Here is a 21,459-nt window from a genome sequence, read left to right as displayed (position 1 = left end):
TTTTGAGGACCGAACGACATCGATCGGTGAGGCATTGATCGTCACACACGCCCTCTCCGTGTGTGTTATGTAACGGGGATTAATTGCTCGCCTGCGATCCGATACCCCTGATTCCCCATTGGTTTTCATGCTACTGGCTCTTTCCACGATTCGTATCTGGAATTATATATGTATTTTGTTTACTTCAGGCTTTTGGATTAGACGTCATATGCATAATGTAGGCTTCACTTATGTTTTGAGTATCATTGCTTTCTATTCCATCTCATTTCGTATCATTTGTGTCAATGCTTTGATATTTTTCCTATTAACTTATTCAAATTATTTATTCATATCAAAAGTGTGATGTTGATAATAAGCGTTTTCTACTGTGCTGGAATCCATATTACCTTTTGAATAGTGATTTTCCATTCATGGTAGTAATTTTAAATTTTGTATACAATTGTTGGCACGTTATACTAACGGAAATTACTTCTCTCTGTTTTGGAGTAAAATATTTTGGTATTATAAATTTATCTATTCCACATTATTTACATATTTTTTACTGATGCTGATCTTAATATGTTAACATCAACGAAATTAGGTCGAATTGTGTATTTTACATTTCATTAATATGTAACTCGCGTTCCATTCCTTGCATGATTCTCTTATTCTTAAGATATAAATTGAAGCGATAACCCGTGATTGTGATGCTAATTACTTAAAATAAAACCCATTGGTGATTTTGTGTTTCCAAAAGATTGAAAAAGATTTTAGTTGCCTGGCATTAGCATTTTATTTTCAATTTAACCTGGCACGTATTTGTTTTATAGCTAGATTTTTTCTTTAAAAATATCAAATAAATCAAAATTATCGAGTAAAAGAATGATATTAAATTTCTGTAATACCGTTTTTATACCTTTGACTATCTTTCAGATTAATTTTAATAGTTATCATCAACTGTTATTATATTTCATTTATCAGAGAAATTAATATGTACTCATTTCCTGCTAGTGTTCGCTTCTCTGACCTTACTTGACGAAACATTTTTATCAGGCTTGTTCCCGTACCATGATATTATTTTCTCTGACGTTAGCTTATTTTATCCTTCGTCTTTTAATCTGCACACTATTCACTCGTGCGGTCCGTCGATGTTCGATTTTATATGGACTTTTTACCGTGTAATGTCGTATTTGACCTTCAACATTTCGACCTGCAGTGACGATAACCTTTCTCACGCAAGTCGCTTTAACGGGTGTCGTCTGCAAGTTTTTAGGTTTATTCTCTTGTATTTTAGTATATTTCTCTTGTATTTAGCCTGCCTCGGTGGCGGTGGGGTAAAGTCTTCACCTGCCAAATCGTAGGTCGCGGGTTCGAATCCCGCCTGGGTAGGTGGTGCCTATCCAGGGCATGGATGTTTGTGTCGTGCTTTGTTAATCCTCCGTTGTAAAGGCCTCTATGTGCTGTTTACGGGGAAATTGGAAATAAATAAAATAAATAAAAATAGTATAATATAGTATGGTGTTCGTTTTCATCATTTATTGGTATTCTCGGACATCATATTAGTTTTGCGGTTCGTAGATATATCACTATTAAGTATGCCTTAAAAATAATGTTGACTTATCATGTTATATTAATCGCATGCAACAAATAATTGCATCTGTTATTGGATTCTAAACGCTGTGAAAACTGTTTTACGATTTGACATAAGCGGTATGCCGTATCTGGAAACTGTCGTTATAGTTTATAGCACTTCTGGGATTCTCCTGTTCTCATTTTAGAGAGGCCAATTGTTTTTTTTTATGCCCTTTTTATTTCAGGTGCATTTAATTATTATTTATTTGGTTACTATCGAAGTCCATCTTGACATTATCCGTTATTCTTATCATTTTTATGCAATAGCTTTTCTTTCGTAGGAATTTCCCGTGTAGTTTTACTGGTATCATCCCAGTTAGCGTACCATTATGAATTTTTACTTCAAAGCCCGTGCGCAGTTATTTTCCAACCTTATTATACCGTTTCATTATTGTTAGGCACATACAGATTATTTATGTAATCAGTTTATTATATAATAAGATGTTAAATAAATTGTATTTTAGTATTATATTCTTACTTACCAACTGATTTATTTTGTGTTGCAGTGGTTGCATTTTAATTCATTGAATGTGGGCCGCATATATGTGATTTGTTTAATCAATCCATGTAATGATCATCTGAGATTTCACTTCTTTTGTCCACGTGGGAGGTTACTCAGGAATTCTACCGGGTCCTCCAGTAACCTTGCACGTTTCTATACGCCGGGAAAGCCGATCATTCTTCTTTCGTCCTATTGCATTGCCGATTAATATCTAATGTCGAAAGGACATGGATTATATAATATCATCAGTTCATGTATGGCATGGATAATAATTTAATATATTATTGAAAAATGGAATTGGGTAATTACATCGATTGCGTCTTTGGTTTGGCGTAGACTTAAGCAGGGAAGTGTCTGCAATTTTCATATTCCCTCAGGAACGTAAGTTTCCGCGAGAATCTGCGTATCATTTTTTATGAGTGCGTGATATGTTTTGCGATATTCATTGGCCATGCAGTGTGTTGTTCTTTTTTGCTTCAAGCCGCCTGTACCTACTCCCATTTATGACTGTTTGACATGCGATGCCGTGATGTCATAAAAAATGTGTATAATTCCACCCTGCGAAAGTAACACAAATTAGCAACTGACGGCCTTGGAGCAGTGGTATGAGTAATGCTGAAGAATTTCTTGAGATTTTCGGCATAATTTCTACTGCAGGAACTAATATAAATCAGCTGGTCTTCAGTTGTCGTTCCCCTCTTGTTTACTGAATCTTTTCACGGAAACCCGTTGTTACTTTATGTGAATAACTAACATGCGTAAGTTATTGAACTCACATAACTCAAGTTTATTTTAAATGTAATGAGAATTACAAATAATAATTTAATTTCATTTTGAAAATGTTTACTACGATTTAGAAATTATTTCTGTGAATGGGGTGTAGTACACCCGGTGTACTCAACGTATATGACTGCACTAAAATGGGGAAGGTAATAAATAAGTGCTTCGTCGTTTTAAAGAAACTCTGTTGTAACTATCAGCCCGCAAGTATATTATTTCATAGCCGTAGAGTTTCTACCTGCATTTTTTTTCAAGCGTATTATGTGGTGAATATACTTCGGTTTCCCGTAAAATATATATCTCTTCACTCCACGTTCATTTTCAAGTGCAATGCTGACAAAGAAATGAGTTGAGAAACAAATTTCTCGGTGGAAACTGCAGCGTATTTAATCGGCTATATGAAATTCTACTTTATCGTACCTGAAATTATCATTTTTGTCGTGCAATTTATTGCGTCCATTATCCATTTCTGTAATTTTGTGAGGATTTTGTCGCAGTTATTGTTGTTTCTTTGTTAACTCTGGAGTATTGCGAACTGTGTGCTGTATCATAAATTTCTCGCTGACGTAACTGTTATTTACACTTTGCTCTTTTTATGCATAGTTTCTCCGTCGTTGCTATTCTCCATGTTTTATATGATTTGAAATATTTTAGTTTGCAAACTTATCTACTTGTGCGCGTGTTTCTTCATTCATTAAGTCTGAAGCTAATGCATGTTTTTCTAAATCATGGTTTAATTAATGGTTCATCCTTTCGGCGTATTCGTTGACGCTGTAGATAACGAGATTCTCCCCATTTTTTATCATGCTCAAGAATGCCATTCAATTAACTGCTGTTAGTCTTCTTTCCTACCTCTCATTTGTTGTTTCACATTTCATTTTTTGGCAGAGTTTGCATTCAGAATTCTTATCTATTGTTTCGTAATATCGTAGATAAAAGCTGAATACTGAGAATTCCCGTGTACAGCGATTTCGGAAGTAATTAAAACCTTCCATTCTGAGGGATAACAATCGCTACTGATTATTCGTCGTAAGAAGTCCGCTCATTTTTCGTAGAAGTTCGCTAAAACGAAGTGTTTCATTTTCCTAAATATCATTTGTCTTCATAACTCCCTTGAATTCGATTTCAAATAGCGTCAGAAACTGCAGTGGACATTGATATTGGCATGCGTAAGCTTTAATATTCTCTGGAATATTTTTTAGGTATTAAACTTTACTTTTATGACAATCCGAGTTGAAGGTAAAAATGCTTAATCCATTAAAAAATTAGTGTTATCTATGATTTTTATTTTTGCACGTTGCATTCATCATAAATGAGGTTCAGTTTAGTCATCATATTTATTGATAGCAATCATCCGTACGAGTGAATGGTTCTCCTGCCTTATATTCAAAGCAGATTATTAGTTTCTATAGTTAGTATAGGTATCCTGTCATTATATAAAGGCGTGATTGCTAGTTATCCAATATACATTTTTAAAGCTAATAATGTAGTTCATGAGTATGCTGGTGATCTGAATAAATGTATGCTTCCTTCTTGGCACCCATACATGCGATAAATCTTTGAATTCACTAATATTGACGTCGATAAGGAAATTTTCTCAATGTCCTTTTAAATATATGGCACCGAAGTATGCTAAAAGTGTTTGTGCATTTATTATGTAAAGTTGATGGCGGAAACTGACTAGCATGCAAAATATTTGTTATAGAAAATTTTTTTATGCTAACGGGTTTCTTATAGTTGTGACAGTTTGAAAACTTTAGCTCTAATGGTATAGTATTACCATGAACTTCATAATTTTGTAATATAATAATAATGTCTTATTTATTCCTGTTAAAATTTTCTATTTCTGCAAATGTTTCAACGCTTACTTAGGAAAGAAAAGCACTTACGCTATCCTGGAATGTATTTTACCACGTTCTTCCCAGTAGGTACCTGAATCATCGATTCTGCAAAACGAATACTAGGTGAATCTAAGAGACACAATGACTTCAGTGCTGAAGGTTTTCGCGTATTATGTTACTTGAGATTCAAAATAACTTACTTTTGAGAGAAGAAAGGAAATTATTCTGAAGAATGTAAATGATTGCGATCGATGTAGTTTTACCATTTTAATACTATTTGAATTAATGAAATAACATTTCTCCAATTTATATCAGTTACACTGACCTCTAGTTTCTGCAAATTTTTCATTTTCAAGGCTGAAATTTCTCATTTTGTACTTTGGTTTCATCAGTTCCTTCTGCCATTTTCCTTATTTATATTAATTGTACGTCACGAAAAAAAGTCGCGAGGGTGGTTCAGGACCGCTGGTCCTGTAGCATTTCCTGCTTTGTCCCGGCATGTCCCTTCTCCATTTACGTCAATAATTATATTTTCAATGAGTTCGTCATTTATATCACACGTGAATGAGTCAATTATTTCACAGATTAGTACAGGTAAACGGCTCCGAGCACCCTCCCGGTAAAAGCTTCTATAAAGTCACAGAATTTGTTGAATAAATAGACGAGGTCGCAGGTGCACAAACTGTTATGTAAGTTGACTATAGGTTTAGTCAGCAGTCATCAGCTGTATATCCGGTACTCATGAAGGTGTCGTGACGCGACCTCTCATCAGTCATTACCGCGTCATGTTCGAACCACTTTCGGTGTTCTGTGAAGCGTGGAAGATGGTTGACGAACGCTCCTTCCAGCTTTTATGCTTGGGCCTTAGGTGGCGCTTACCGTATGACTACCTTAATCTAAGGTAGCTGAAAGATAACTGGATACGCTCCGTGAATTTCTCCTTCTCTAATGTTCTTGAAAAATTTATTTTACAGCCTACAGATAAAATATGCTTGTAATATATGTATATGTATGTATTTAATATAAGTATATCATGAATTTCCTTTGTTTTTTTTTCGATGTAACCACGGATAAAGCTATGTTAAATGATCAGTAGAGTATAAGATTTCCTTACCTTTGATGGGAATTATTATTTTTTTATTCCGAGCGAGTATCAATGCTCATTGTTTTTCGTTTGAAACGGCTAAGTTCTTACCTGAAAACGCTCTCCAATAGCCATGTTGTATAATTAATGGTAGCGGGCGTAACTTGGTGGAAATCCATAATCGCAGGAATAGAAGGATGAACAACTTTGCTATTTCCACGTAGTAATTTATTGACACCGACCATGGTTTCGTTACAGAGTAACATTATCAAGGTCTTGTCATTATCAAGGTACTTTGATAATGTTACTCTGTAACGAAACCATGGTCGGTGTCAATAAATTACTATGTGGAAATAGCAAAGTTGTTGATCCTTCTGTTCCAGCCATGTTGTAGTCTATCGCCTAATAAATCAGTCTCCAAGAAAATGACATCGTAGTTCGTGTAGGAATACTTATTCATTTAACCTTAGCAAGTTTTCAAAAACATTCATCCTCAGCGGAGGCCACCGTGTTTGTGGAATTCCTTTTGGTTTCCGGTCACATTCTGTTACATTATGATCTATATTTGGTCCACACACGCGCTGGGAATCCCGAGTGAAATTCGCTCCGTTCGGGGTTTGAATCGTTTGCCGGGGAATTGCCAGCGCCATCCATCACGCGATGCTTCCCGTGATCGATGGAAATGGCTGGATGGATAGATAGCGGATATCTTCGAATCCCGCCTTCAGACCCCTTTGGAATGATCTGTGACAGGTTTCGTTCCTCTCGTTAGGTCCAAAGTATACAAAAACAATAAAATATATATTCATTATTTAAGTCAAGGTATTTTTTTCAATTTTACAATGGTATCGGATGTGATTGGTGAAAATTTGTGTGGCAGTAAGTTTTTTGTGCCTAGTGATGTAAGAATATAACCGATGGCCTCGGAAGCGCACTTATTAACCTTCGAAGCAGTTTTTAAATATTTATCGTATTTTAGGGAAATTCGTTGATAGGGGATTCTAGGATTCGTTGAAGGTTGACTGTGAAAATTTTTCTTCTTCAAGTTCACTCTAAATTTCATTTCGAAAGACGTTTTAAGTAAAATAATATCTTAAAGACATTCCCATGTAAAACTGTCAGACACAGTCAAATATGTCTAAATAGTCTCCCATTCAAAATGGTTTCCATGTATTTACCATAGCTCTCAAAAATTAAGTCTCATTGTTTTTTCTATTACTCCAATTTCAGTTGAAATTAGTATAAATAAGTAGAAATCCAATATTTTGATATGTTAAGTGAATTCAGTTTCATTTGATTCTATTTTAATTATAGATGAAGTCATCAGTATAACTCAAATATTCATGATCTTCAAATTTCGTAGTTAAGAAGCTAGCCGGCGTGGCTCCTTATTTTAAAGACATCTTAAAATAGCTCACCTCGCTTTTATATTTAAATTCAAGGCTACGAATCCGCTCACGGATTTTGAACTTGTTTTAAGTTCTATTCCAGTATCATTGTGCTACGTGTTTTCAGCTGTAACCAAGCGATTTTGATTTGGTGTTTCTCAAGAAAGGATGTCAGATATGCACAACCAACTATTGCTTATTCTGTGAAACTCGTTCTGCTGAAGACATCCGCAGTAGCTGTAATTAAACCCGTAGAAAATTGTTTAAAAAAATTAAGTTGTGAAGAGATGAGTGTTGATAATTATTTCGACCTGTTTTTCATGAAAATTATATATTAAACTGCTTGTGATTTCCCAATTCTCTTCCCTCTGATACAATTAGTCTTATTAGTGTTACATATTTAAAAATATTTAATGCGCGTCTCGTTTTTGTTGCCACTACTTCCCTCCGTTAAAATTTAGGCACTTTTTTTAGTTTGATTCATGACTTCTGTCCAATATTAAACTCCATTCGTTTCTATTTGAAACATTAACTAGCCGTTGTCTATTATACTGTGTCGTCTTACAGCCAGCAACTTGGGTCATATGGTGTATTTCTTTCTGCAGGTTTTATTTATCAGCGGCATTGGAATGGTTTGTAAGCTTGATCAAATATCTCGATCGGGCAAACATTAGGCGTATCCTGGCCGGTAGCCTGGACTGTGTAAATGCTTTTTATCCCGCGTAACACGCATCACTCAGTTTTCCGTATCATATCGATTGTGTTCTGTTTTGTGTGAAATTTTGCCGTATTTGTATTATTTTAAATAAATATTTTTAAGCTTTCACTTTAACCTTTTTTATCCGATGCTTTCATGTCTTACAGTATAATTAACCTGACCTCTCCAACCAGAGTATGAATGTGTGTGTAGAGCTCTGGTTCACCTAGTCTAAAATCCGTTTCCAAATGTAGGGGTAATATCGCCATTGTTATTTATTGGCTACACTAATTTTGCATAAACACAATGTGGGTTGTTACACTTTCTCAATGGTTTCCACGCTGTGGAAGTGGAAGAAGTCTCAATTTTCCTTAGCTCTTAATAAGGAAGAAGGTTGGCGGATGTTTGTAATATTGTTTTACTAATTTCCCCCTTAACTCCTGAAATGTGTGAATCCCAGATCTACTACTTAATACTATTTGTTGAATGAAGATCCTGTTTTTCCGCAACTATATCCCGCCCCTACTGGGTGAGAAGTATTTCCTTATAATGTTGTTAGACGTTTTGTCTTCATTAAGTAGATTTTAGTCAGTCGTTTTTCTATTCGTAAGAAATTAACCAAATGAAAAGTTCACTTATTCCTTATGTTGACACTTATAACTCATTTTTTTCATTTTCAAAGGCGTACATTTTATTTAAAAATGAATTAATATTTTAAAAATCAATTAGTGTAAATTATTTTATCAAGTTAGTTTTCTGCGCGAATCCCATTCTTGATAGAATCCCTTGGCGGTATTACACACCGTTGGTAACATGCACTCGAAGTTGAGTTCATTTCCTTAGCGATTCATGATTCTTTAGCAGTCTTTCCGTCCTCAGCGAGTGGCGCAGATTCATCAAAAAACGAAATATTTCTCTTTCATTCATGATTTTATTTCGGCACCATTTTATCGTTCACTTTTCCTGCTGTATATTTTTCCTAACTGTGAAAAACTGCCAGCCACACAGCAATAATTTGGTCACACACTCAGTGATTTTACCCTAAGGTTAGTTTGGGTCGGCTAAGGCAGATCTCACTCCAGACTCAGCGGTAGACGTATTTAAATCACATGTATAGCGTTGAGGGGGAGTCAGTGCCTCTCTTGAAAATTCGTTTTTCATTTAGGTCATCTGAAATTTTGATAATTCTTTCCCTGGTAGAATTGGGCATTTCCGAATTCCATTCGGAGTGAATGATTCCTGCTTTTTGGTGCACTATATTAATAATATTCGAGAGTGAAACAATCCAAAATTAGAGTTTAAATCTTATACCCGGATAGACTCGTGTCTTCATATGGCACATTTATTTTTCTGTCCACTACCATGCAAACGCCATGGTCTATCTTTCGAACTTGAATGGACGTAATTGACCTTTCTTTTCGCATTCCCTCTGTCGAAAGGCACGTTCCATTCTTATTTTACACCGCACGTGGTGGTAAACAAGTCACTAATAATTCGCTTAACGAGACCATGCCAAAGCAGTAAGCACGACGAGTATGGGTTCTCCTCTTCGGTCGGGATCTTTTAATAATCTCACGTTTTTCCCCAGTTTCAAGTGCTAGGAAAGCACTGGAGGGAAAATGAAATTCCGTGTCGTGTTTTACCAAGACGCGTTCCTTTGTACGTGCAAATGGAACCGTCGGAGTTGTTTACTTCCTCTCCTGCCGATGTTTTATTTTGAAACCCCTCTAAATTCATTTTCCTGTCTCGCTTGCTCTTTAGCTTCTTTCTCTCTCTCTCTCTCTCTGTCTCACTGTGGATGAACCCCTCCCTCATCGTTTCCCCTTTCCGCACCCCCGCCATCGATCGTGCACCCGCTCCTTTCGCCTCTCCTCTCTGCTCCCTCGGCGCGGCCTCATCGCCGCACCCCATGGAGCTACGAGGAGCGTCGCGGACAGTGCTGTATTTTCCTGCCAATTTCCTCCATCCGTTCTGGTGATGGGGTGTCTTCCTTCGCTTGCAAAGATGCGATGATGGTGTATGTGTAAATAACCGGACTCGAAAATGTTCCATTGGGAAGTCGTTGCTGAGAAAAGTGCTATTACTGAACAGCTCACGTGTGTGTTCCCTATTTGATGGTAGATCCGGCGTTGAACAATTCAAATGAGTTTTTTGAACTGAGTGATGCTTTAGGTTAATTGTGTTCTCACTATATAGCATGACATTAATGCTTGTCTTTTATATCTTTAATTATTTTTTATCCTTCTCATCGATTTCTCTAAATTTTCCCATAGTACTCGGTGATAATTATCTTTTTATGCAATATAGGGATTTTATGTTGTCTAGTAGATGAATTTCTTCCCAATCACAACACTTAAAAATTCGGGAAACATTAGGTGTAACAGGGAAACTAGAATAAAATGAATTTATGATCATCCCATTAAGATAACCCAGATTTTACTGTGCAGCACTAATAATCCCTTATACTTGGTCCTTATTATACCCCAGATGTTATTCTCCTTGTTCTTATTATTTTATTTACTGCGAACATTATTTTCAGTTTTTTCTTTATGCTAGCTATCGTCAGTAGATAGTAATACACTGGACGTTAAAATGTTTTGCGTCTCGAAATCTTGTGGAAAAGCGGCGATTACTGAAGCGATAAAATATTGCACATTAATTTTTTGAGAAGCTTGCTTCAATTCTTTCTCTTATTATTTCTGTATCTCTTGAAATTGGCATTCGTTTTCACCAAAGAAATTGATTGCAGGCACCGTTTCTTATAATGATATTTTTGATTTAGTGTCTCGTCTTTAATTTCATATGGTTGATATTAGTTTGTACGTCAAGTGTGACATTTGTCATAACTAAACTATACTTGGGGCATTGGGGTTGGGTCCTTAAGAATTACACTTGAGAATACCGCATCACCTACATTTCAGGAATTATGGACTAAAATATTAACACATTATGATGTTCATGCTTACGTCCTCAGTTTTCAGTTTCGTTATGCGATAGAATCACGTAAGATATTTCGACTTCTTACCAATTTTCCAAGCATTAGCAATCTAAAATTCCGATGAACACCGGAGACTTAAATTAAATAATCTTATGATTATTAATTATTTGTTAAAGCGACTGCGGGAATGTCGTAATTGACTAGAGTACTTTTGTATTATTTCTTGAACGAACTTAGTGTGCTTTTTGAAGAAGTGATGTTAGGCAGGTTCGTCAAATTATTCTTTAATTGAAGCAATGATGAGGGACTAGTCAAGTTACACTTGTTATTAATGTCCAACGGAAACTGCTACATTTCCTCTAGCTGCTGGTGAAACTAACGGGTAACTGGTAAACTTTCCCCGGTTACTGGTAAAATTAAAAAAATCAATGATTGATGAGTTAAGTTAAACACACTGGTGAGAGCCTATCCATTTTTAAATAATCATTTACTAGGTATTGGTTAAACCAGTAACTGATGACGAACGTCATAAACTTGTGGACATTGATTGGTGGCTCACGAGGAGGCATGCTTTAATGTCTTTCATATATTATTATGCTAAGAAAGGTATTTTACGAAAGCGCACCATAAATGAAATTGCTAGTGCACATTCGTTGCTCTATAGCTGTATACGATTTTTTCCTGCTTATAAGCAGAATGAGGTCACTGGTATTGTTCTATCCAAGCTGGCCAATGCACTCGCGCGATTTGGGAAAGTGAGTTGCTTATGTCTTTAGGCGAAGCTGCGAGAAATCACCCTCCTGTTTCTTCAGCCGCAGTCCTCCCTGCGCTGCACTGATGCGTGCAGCGGAAGGGCGGGGGGCAGGGTGGGCGGGGCAGCCTTTTCCCGCTCCCCCCGCCCCCGGTCCTCCCGTGGACACGCGCCAAAGGGGATCCCTGACGGTTGCCCCCGAACCCGTCGTCGTTCCCTTGCTATTCTCGAGCCAGTATATATTTATACAATTACATGGCATATCCGTCCGTCCTCCACCCACTCCCTCCATAGTCTTCCGTGCCTGGCACTGTCGTTCTGTTCCACTCGTTGTCGTGAACCTGCTTCACAGTGTGATGCCATGTCTTTAGTGATCCAACAATTGTTCCCCCTCGTTCAAGTCCGAGGGAAAAGCCAAAATACCAATTGAAAATTGTGGAATTCAATCTTGAAAAAATCTTGAAAATCTTGTTTGAATTGGAATTCAAACTAAGTCGTGAAGAAGAAAATCCTCATGTGTTAGGCGATTTCAAATATGCATTTAATAATGTTATAAGAAGCATTTCACTATTTATATAATATCTTAGGACATGGGATGAATTAAATTATTTTATTGTTATGTTTTTGAAAAATCTTTTGGAAATATGCGACTGTCATACACTGATTCAGTTATAGTTTTCATCAAAGGTTTGATTGAGCAAGTTCCCTGTCGACCGTATCTTCCATCCGTTGACCCCTTTCCGAAATTTTGAAAGGTCTAAACTTCGTGGTCACTCATGCAGATATAAGATTATCCTTGATTGTTATCCGTGATCAGTGGTCCGTATTTCACAGTGACGTTATTCTTTATATTTTTTGTAAACCGACAGCTTTCTTCATTCTCCCAAATGGTTTTCTTTTTAATAATTATCGGAGCACTGTCTCATATATGAATGTTCTTTTAAATATCGTGAAAACGTGAACTTCATTGATGCCAGGCAAACTAATCATTCGTGAACTGATTGACTTTCAACTCAAATCCAAGTTTTGTGAAGGAGGAAAAATAATGAACTTCTTACGAAAAACTTATTTAGTCACCTTGAAATCATGCATTGTTTAGACTTCCGATTTACCTTAAATTATCTTCTATGCGGAGTTTTAGCTGGGTGCTTGGTATCAAATGTGTGCAATTGCAGTTCAAGAAAGTTGTATTCATTGGTGGATTTGTACATCCGTCCAGTGGCGCAGCGAGGGGGGTTTTAGGGGATAAACCCCCCCCCCCCCAGAGCTCACAGAAATTTTTAAGTTAAATCTATTTTACTTAATTGGATTAATATTACTTATAGAATAGTGTGAGGATTAATTTAATATCCCTCAGAAGGCCGTGGAAATCACCATTTTGAACCATTTATCTTAATTTTTTTCGGCGGAAGGCCTCCGCACCTCCCAATAACCCTGGCGGGTATGCAATACCCCAAGCACCCCATTATTAGTTGCGCCTGAAAACCCCCGTAGCCTTAATTCCTAGCTGCGCCTCTGCATCCGTCCGTTACCCTCCATAGGTTGAACGTGAAGTGTTGGTCGCAGAACCCTATCTTGGTTTCGATTGCTTTTTGGCTGACTTGTTCATATTTTTTAAAAGATTTTCAAGAGTATCTATGGTTGGTCTATCTTGTTCACTCGTAAAAAGTAGTCTTACGTGAGAGCTAGGGGAACCATGTGACCATTTGGTACGTGGGAGCCAGGAGTCGCTGAAGTGGTGAGCTTGTGTTAATCATCATGTGATTTCTCAGCCATCGATTAAGATTAGTGTCACTGGTGAATCGTGTTTGCTTATAGCGAGTCACCCCAATGTAATAAGAAGGTGCGTCACCTAACTGACCGACGTATTACTTGTGTAAATTTTTTATCATATAAGAAATCGTGTCAGGTGTTACTTTATGGAAGTTGTTAATCTTCATAATGAAGTATAATGGTAAACCCCAAACGCAATTGACCCTAGTCGTTCGATATTAAATATGGAGTCAAGTATCAGTTTCATTATAAGTATGTTATGACTTTTAAAATTCAGAGTGAACCATCGCTTCAATTTGCCTGTACCTCAAGTGTAAAAAATTTTACTCCAGTGAAAATCTAAATGAGGTACAATTTCTAAATTTGATACACAGGCAAATATAATTCACAGTGTCCGGCGATATCTGGTGGAAATGTTTTATATCCATGAGAATAAAATAAAATGGTAACCTTCCACACAATTTTATTTAGTAAAGTACCGACCCGGTTTCTAAATTTTTATTTACTAAAGTACCGAGGTTTTGACACGTAGTGTAAAGTGTCGGTACTTTAGTAAATAAAATTGTGTGGAAGGTTACCACTTTTGTTTATTCTAATCGACACAGGCAAATGTTGAGAAGTGTTTCCTTATCCTGAAATTTTCAAGATGATGGCGTAATAATAAGACACAAACAGCTGTAGGGATATTCCACACATAAAAATAGTGCGGAAAATTAACTAAACTGTTTGTATGTTATTACTATCGATGAATATCCACGAAGTGAACTACCCTATAATTGATCTGATGATGGCATATGTTTTAAACAAGTAAAACGTCGAGCGGGATCGATGCGTCCACTTAGTGCGTGAAGTTCTCGCCCTTTCCCGCGGCGAGGCGACGCTTTAACCTTGAGCGCCGATGAGGGATTGGCTTTCTTCCATCCGCGTGGACGAGTGCCATGTTATTTCTACAATGGGAGACGGGATTAATTCCTGCTCGTTTCTGAAGAATCCAAACTCATTCCTTTCCGCGATGACTGCGAGTTGAAGGAAGAGAGCGCGAGCAACACGTTAACGATACCGCTGCATCCCTCCTCCCTCCCACCAGGGTTCATGTGCCTTTTCCTCACCCCTCCCTCCATCCGCTACCGCCCACGCCCTCTGCCCCACTCCCCGTCTTGTGTATACCCCTTTTGGAGCTGGGCTCTTTGCCAGCCGCACCGACATCTAATTACGCCCCTCCTTTTTATATCTCTCCGCTTGCACGGAATCTCATCGTGGAGCGCCGCATGCAACCTCCGTGGTATGCCTTGGCGATCTTTCGCCATGTACCATGAATACGGTAATGAATTTAAAAAATTGACAATGACTGTCGAGATTATCGTGATATTTCGGTGGGAGACGTAAAACGAAAGTTCAAAGTATAAATCTCCGAAACGAAAGTTCAAAATAAAAAAACGAAATATTCAAAGTGATGGCGCAGAGTAAAAAATTGAGCTCCGATATTGTCCCTCGCAATCAAGACATGAGTTTTCCTCTTTTTTTCGCATGGTACTGACGTTTGCCGAGATTAAAAAAATATACTCTTCCTGGCTCAAAGAGCTATGGGTTATGTTTACTGTTGTGTGGAGTCTTACGCTATTTAAATAGCTCTGAGACTGTTTTCAATATTATTAACCAGTCGAGTATTGCCAGTCTTATTTTCTCTGAATGTTGATATTTTTTTACTTAATCTGACGAGCCAGTTTACGTTGCGTATTACGGTTTACGTACATTAGGGAATGTCGTTTTATCTCTCTTTCGGCGTAAGTCATAAGGATTAGACAAAATTATAGAGCAGGCATTATAATTTCCTTAACAACCAAACCTAATGCTCCGGACTCGGGCAATCAGGGTCAAATTTCGAGTTAATATTTTGACCGTAATATACGACGTTTAGCTTGCATGTATCCCGGTTATTTCGGGATTACCGTGATAGTCAGAATATCGCAATTTCATGAAACGTTTGTGAGGAGAGATGGTGAGAGTATCAAACGGGGAGGTGATGCTGAAAACCGTGTTAGTGGAATGAAAATTTGGTTTAAAAATTTTATTTGATTGGATAAATAGTTTCGCTCATCTACAGCTTCATCATTAGCTATTAAAATTGTTATTGGTAATACATTTTAATATTTCCTGATGATCCTGTATGATAGCAAAACTAATTTTACAACGGAATATATAAATGTGGCTGTACAAAGTTCTCATTATGAATTTATTCCTTTTTATGAAGTCTGTACCTATCCAGTTTTAAAATTCTCCTAATTTGAGATGCCGCTTCGGCCTAGCTGCGACATTTAATTATTTCTCCTTCCCTTTCTCACTCTTTTTACTCTCTCTCTCTCTGCTTTCACGGAATCTCGTCGTGGTGCGGCGCGTGAACCCCCACCACGGCGGAGGCTGCTCTACGCCACTCCTCCTGCCCCCTCGACTCCTGCCCTCTCCTCTTAACCCGTGAGCATTTCGGTCGATAGGCGCCCCCTCCCCCTCCGCTAGCTATCACCCCCACCTCCGCTCCCCATCGTCCCGTGCAAGCCCACTGCGTTTACCGCCGGCCTCCTCATCTCCTCCGGGGTGCCGTGAAACTCAGCTCTCCGCGTGCAAGTCTAATTGTAAGAGTTTTTCCGGGGTCCTCCGCACGGCGACTGGCAAGATCCCAAAGGCAAGAAGTCATTTTTTTTAATCAGAGCCCAACGCGATGCTGCGGCGCCTCTCATCCTCTTGGTCGCGTGACGGCGGCCGCTGAATCATCGAACACGAACACACTAAAGTCTGATCTCGGATACATCAACTTCCTCTCTTGTGGTGTGTGCTCGGTTTTCTCAGACTGGGTCTAGTTCCACCGAATAATTGACTAGTCATATGATCATGAGGGTTCTTAATGTGGGTTGACTTTCCCGCTCAGCAAATATCGTATGCTTTGATTTTATACACCTGCTAGATGCATTTTCGATCGTTTTTTTGGAATACTCGAATTATGTAGCCTGCCATTTTGTTCTCGTTCACTTAGGGGCATCCATGAAGCTAATCAATAAATCTCCTTCAATAACTTATCCCAGAGCGTCGCTTTTTAGCTTTTTGTCCACCGTGGTGCAGTGACGTTTGCCGCAGTGAGATCTCAGCACCCCCAGAAAGTGAGGGGTGTGAGTGAACGTCGCTTGTCTCGAAATCGCTGTTCCGATTCCGCCCCCGCTCCGTCGCCGTTTCTTCATCGTCTATTGCCGATTCCCGCCGCGCCTCTCACCCGCTCCCCTTCTTGGCTGCGTTTCCCACGCTTTCCTCGACCATGGCTCCACGTCACGGGGAGCGGGACCGCCCGCTCCTCTCCTTGCCTCCCGAATCCCTCCCGCACCCGCCAGCCGCGCACTCTGAGCTCCGCCGCACTGCCGGCAAAACGTCCGCGCCATGTCGCAGCCTAACAAGGTGGAGTACCGGATCACGGTGTATTACCAGGACACCGTCATCGTCATATACCTGTGATCGCGGGGGAAGGCGGTGGGCGTCGGGGGCGGAAATGTCTCCCGGCCCCTGGAGAACGCCTCCTCCGAGGCAGACCCGGGTCGATCCACCGGTGACAATATTCTGAGGAGACCTGAGGAGTCCTCAGCCAGCACGGCCGCCTTTCTTCCCCCCACCATGCTCGCGAATCTGCCAAATAAGGGCTCGTGTCGGCGGCAGACCCGTGCTTCCCTTTCCTCCGTTGGAAACCGGTGGCTGCCCAAGGGCGGCATTCGTCCCCTCTCCCGAGTCCTCCCACTTCCCCCCCGCGGAGGGCAGGCGCATGCTACGGCAGCTGATAGTGTGAGAGGCGGAGGAGGAATGGTGCGCGGCGTTGAGTCGGTGGTGGTGCGGAGGGCCTGCCGGTCGCGCGTTGGTGGTCTCGAGCCGAGTCGCTCCGTCGCGGGGCACGTGGTTGTGTTGTGGCGGGGGCGGGGGTTGTGTCGTCGTTTGAGGGGGGTGGGGAGAGGGGCGGCGGGGGCGGCATGGAAGAGGCTTGCCCTCCCGCCGCCGCCACCGAGGATGTGCGTCCTCGGTGGACCCGCCTCCGGTGCCCCGTGACCATGGCCAATCTGTCCGTCCTGTGTGCCCTGCTCTGCCTTATGTGTCCTGTCGTTGCTCACACCGCCTTCTCTGTTTACAGACTCGTCTTTGGGACACTATACCCGGCCTACGCGTCCTACAAAGCTGTCCGATCCCGAGACGTCCGAGAATACGTAAGTACACTTTCTTATATTCTTATTGTCCTTTGATATATAGAATTGGAAAATGTTTTTGGTCGACAATTTTATATTTTTTAATTAAGGGACCGCCATGCAATGCTAATTCATGGCAATCAAAGTTTTCTTGCCATTTATAACTGAAATTTCTGTTGTTTGGCATATGAATTGTTTAAATGCCGATTAATCATCTTAACGCTGAATTTATTTAGGTCGAAAAGTTTCTGACGCACTACTGACCATCTGTTTTCATTCCGTTTTACCTCTTTGAATCCATTTGCATGGCTTCGAATACCCTTGCGTCTCCACCCGCGAGTTATCTAACAGATTTATTTAAATATCTTATATAATTTTGCTCATTTTAAGTGGCGCAAAACATTCATGATAATAGAGTAGATATTTTATGTTTATAAATTTGTATTTATCACGAGTGACAATGCTTATCATCCCAGTTGTCTCTACGCCTGTAAATTCGACAGGCTTTAAGATTTGACTGATATTTAGTGTTATTTTGATTAAGTTCACTGCGGAAATGCGCATAATCCGGGCGTTGCCATTGATTACTTCCCTATTCTCCGCTTCGTGGCGTCTGGGGCTTTTTTATACGGCGCCACTGTCCGTCACATCTTTTTTTAGATGCTCCATTCAGTTTCCTGTTTCTTCCTTTAGAGCACTTGGAGGTGGTGCTTTTCACGTGATTTTCCTAACCCTTATTAAATGGTTACAGTGACAATGTTTTTGTGTAAATGGTGCCGGCATGCTATACTATAACATAGTTATTTGATTTCATCCATTTAATATGTAAACAGAGAATGGAGCGAATTCTATGTTTTGTTGCTTCCTTTTTTTCTCTTACCTCCTGCATTTATCAAGCTTTAAGAGGAGTTTCTTTGTTGATGGGTTTAATGGCTTATTGGTCTGCATCTTATCTGTTCGCAAAGCATTTCATGTTGTGTGAAAATTCGATCTCGTCGTCTTGTTTACTCTGGGGAGATTCTTATACCAGCCTGGAAAAATACAACCGTTCCTCGGCTTTTAACGGGCAGCAGACTTCGTCGATCTATTTTTGTGCTGCACAGCCTTTTTCTTTTTTCAACTTTCTCCTCACGCGCATGAGGTGGAGAACTGTGTGTGCATACAAGGAGGGAAAATTGCCATAATTTCAATGAAACCAGCTCTTGAAATGCGAAAAGGAATGTGTGCTAGACCTGGGTTGCGGTATATATTCTGGTTTTGATAGGGCTCAATTGCCATTCACCGGTAAATTACCGCGTTCCTATCGCTCCGAACACAACCAAGATAATACGTGGAGCCATTTTTGCCACGTATTATCTTTGTAGTTTTGCATTTTCATGATTTTTTATCTTAAATATTCTCTTTTATCTCGAAATCCTACTTCAAGTCTTTTAATGCCCTGTTGCCATTTTGGTTATCTTTATGTTTGCTTACATTTCCTTCCTGGGCTTGTGATTCTTTTACTTTCCAGAAACTACGTGCTTTGTGAACGATGCTGAATAAACAAAGTACAGATTATTCGGAACTACTATTCAGGCAAATGCAGCCTTCTTAGTGATGTGACGTGGATGTTTTGCTGTTTGACTCATTGTCCATATTGGGTTTTGAAATCACTTTCAGAGCACGATCGATGCGTTACTTCCGCGTTCATTTATCGCATCTACGGCGCAGTCACCGTAGTGGTGTTTTGTTGTTTATTGTTTACCTCGAGGTATTTCACCACAGCATTTCATTGTGCGCACTTCATTATTAAACACATGTTATTAGAGAGATTCTTGGCATCTTCGCATACGACCAAGATTGTAATGGTAAAATCCGAGATAGTGATATGTCTATGGGTCTAATTGACTACGACTTAAGCAAATTAACAATCTAAAGCAAGACAGAATAATGTTGTTCATTTCGATTGGAAATTTTATTTTGATTAAATTTCGTACTAACGGAGAAGGAAAAGAATCATAATATTAATAAAATCTAATCATAAGTATTTCAATTGCGAACTTTTTTTCCATTCTTCACAATTATAATGAAGATAGGTTTCACTTGTGGCCTCGGCTTTTGGTTTCATCTTTGCCATCTGAAGTGCACTTGTATATATTTACTCTGAGGTGCCCACGAGCAGTCTTTAAAGGAAATAGCAGAGTTTTTTATTGGTGTGGGTAACATTTTGCCTCCTTGATTTTATTGGCCATTTTTTGTCGTTCGGTGTATTTCTTTAATGTAACGCGCCAAAGCATGCCGTCCCACCATGTAACCTTGCTTTAACTTGCTACGGTCATTATCCAATTTACAATGGATTTCCGATGCCATCTCTATCCAATACTTATCTTTCCTATTGCATTTACCTAGAAATATTAACCTGCTCAAACTATTTATTGAAATTGAGACCAAGACGAGACTTGAGCCGTCTCGTCTTGGTCTCGATTTCTGAAGTCGGGTATCGTCACGAGTCCCGTCTCGTGAACCCAAGTCTCGTTGTTCTCGGGCTGAACTATTAGCGGTGTGTGGTCGTCTGTAACCGTATGGAGATAAGACAGAGATTTGAGGGAAGTGTGACTCAGAGACTCGAGAATTGAAAGATAAGACGCAGGCATGCTGAATTTGCTCCTCTCTTCCACTGTCAGTCTTCCCACCCTCCCACTGGCATCCAGGGGCAGGAGAAGGAAAAATTTTGCCCTAGCCAAAGAGAAAATTTTTTTCTGTGCCTAAAATATAACTTAGCTCTTTGAAACTCAGCATCATCTGTACAGTAGCTTCTGGTAGAGGACCCCTGCTGAAATTGTAGTCAAGTACGAATTCATTTAAATTCGCAAATAATTTGTCTAAAACTAACCTTCCAACACCTGGTCTTGTATTGCCTAATGCCTATGCTTTAAGGAATTCCCCTCCCAAAATTTGTCTGGATCCTCCTCTGCTCTCGGCACTTACCTATGTGACCGTTTATGATCTGTGTCATTTGCTGTTGTAAATCAATTCCCGAATTTTTTAAATCCCAGCATGCCACTTGTCTAGGTTGCCCGCTTTATCAGTACCTGTGTTTTATTCACTGTTATCTACCAAATGGAAAAAATATACTCTTCTTAAGGTTCATTGTTTATGTTTAACAGCCAAACCCGGGTTTCGTAACATGTTTATATCTTCTGGTGGCTACAGGGACGGGTTGAGGCCCTTGCTTTCGGGGGCGGTTCAGCACTTCTGCGGCGCTTAATCCGCACGTGGATGGCTACGCTATGAAATTCGGGTCTTGTCCATTAATCGGTTGTTGTACGAATAAATCCTGAAGTTATCAGTGATCGTATATGCAAAAATTATCTTTCATCCGCTGCAATTGCGCTGTTTCGATTTCGCCTCGTCGCTATACTAATAATTTCCAAACTGTTACCCTCCCGTCCCAAACCACGACGCCACTCATCAACGGAATATGGACTGTTGCTACCAATCATCAGCTTAATTTCTTTACTATCCCTTATTCCCGAGAAATGATAGTTAGATCCTCAGTGCATTCCCCTATTCGGGTGTTACTTTGTAAAAAAAGTAGTTGAGCTGAATGTGAATATTAAAAAAAAAACTTTTCGTCATGTCACACCCTGTCCACCTCTCCTTCCTTCTTCCATACAGCATCTTTTTCTTGTAATTCAATATAATACTCATAAAAGTGCATGATTGATTAGTCAAACATGTTATATTTAAGGCGTAGTTCACAAATTACATGAAAAGCATTTTTAAATTATTTATCTTCAATTTGGGTATTCGTTATATCTTCCAGTTATCTGTAGGTAGATGGCTGGGAATCTATTTCATCACCGTGGAGAACTCGCTTTCTCGCTTTGCAATTTTAGCTTGC

At 39.4% G+C, this 21,459-nt stretch overlaps 1 protein-coding gene across 3 annotated transcripts in view; it reads left to right on the top strand.

Annotated features, from left to right (window-relative positions):
- LOC124156305 overlaps nt 1-21,459 on the top strand; it is a 98,983-nt gene that overhangs the window by 23,245 nt on the left and 54,279 nt on the right. The window contains exon 2 of one of the 3 annotated variants that reach the window (XM_046530770.1): nt 17,525-17,597. In XM_046530770.1, coding sequence (XP_046386726.1) covers nt 17,525-17,597 — 73 coding nt within the window. Of the gene's footprint in view, nt 1-17,224; nt 17,598-21,459 lie in introns of those variants that run through there. The other 2 variants (XM_046530771.1, XM_046530769.1) reach the window with 2 other exon arrangements.

The sequence above is a fragment of the Ischnura elegans genome, chromosome 3 (genome assembly GCF_921293095.1).
Source record: "Ischnura elegans chromosome 3, ioIscEleg1.1, whole genome shotgun sequence".
NCBI lineage: Eukaryota > Metazoa > Arthropoda > Insecta > Odonata > Coenagrionidae > Ischnura > Ischnura elegans.
Note: the sequence above shows the minus strand (reverse complement) of the source record. Positions and strands in the feature narration are given on the sequence as shown.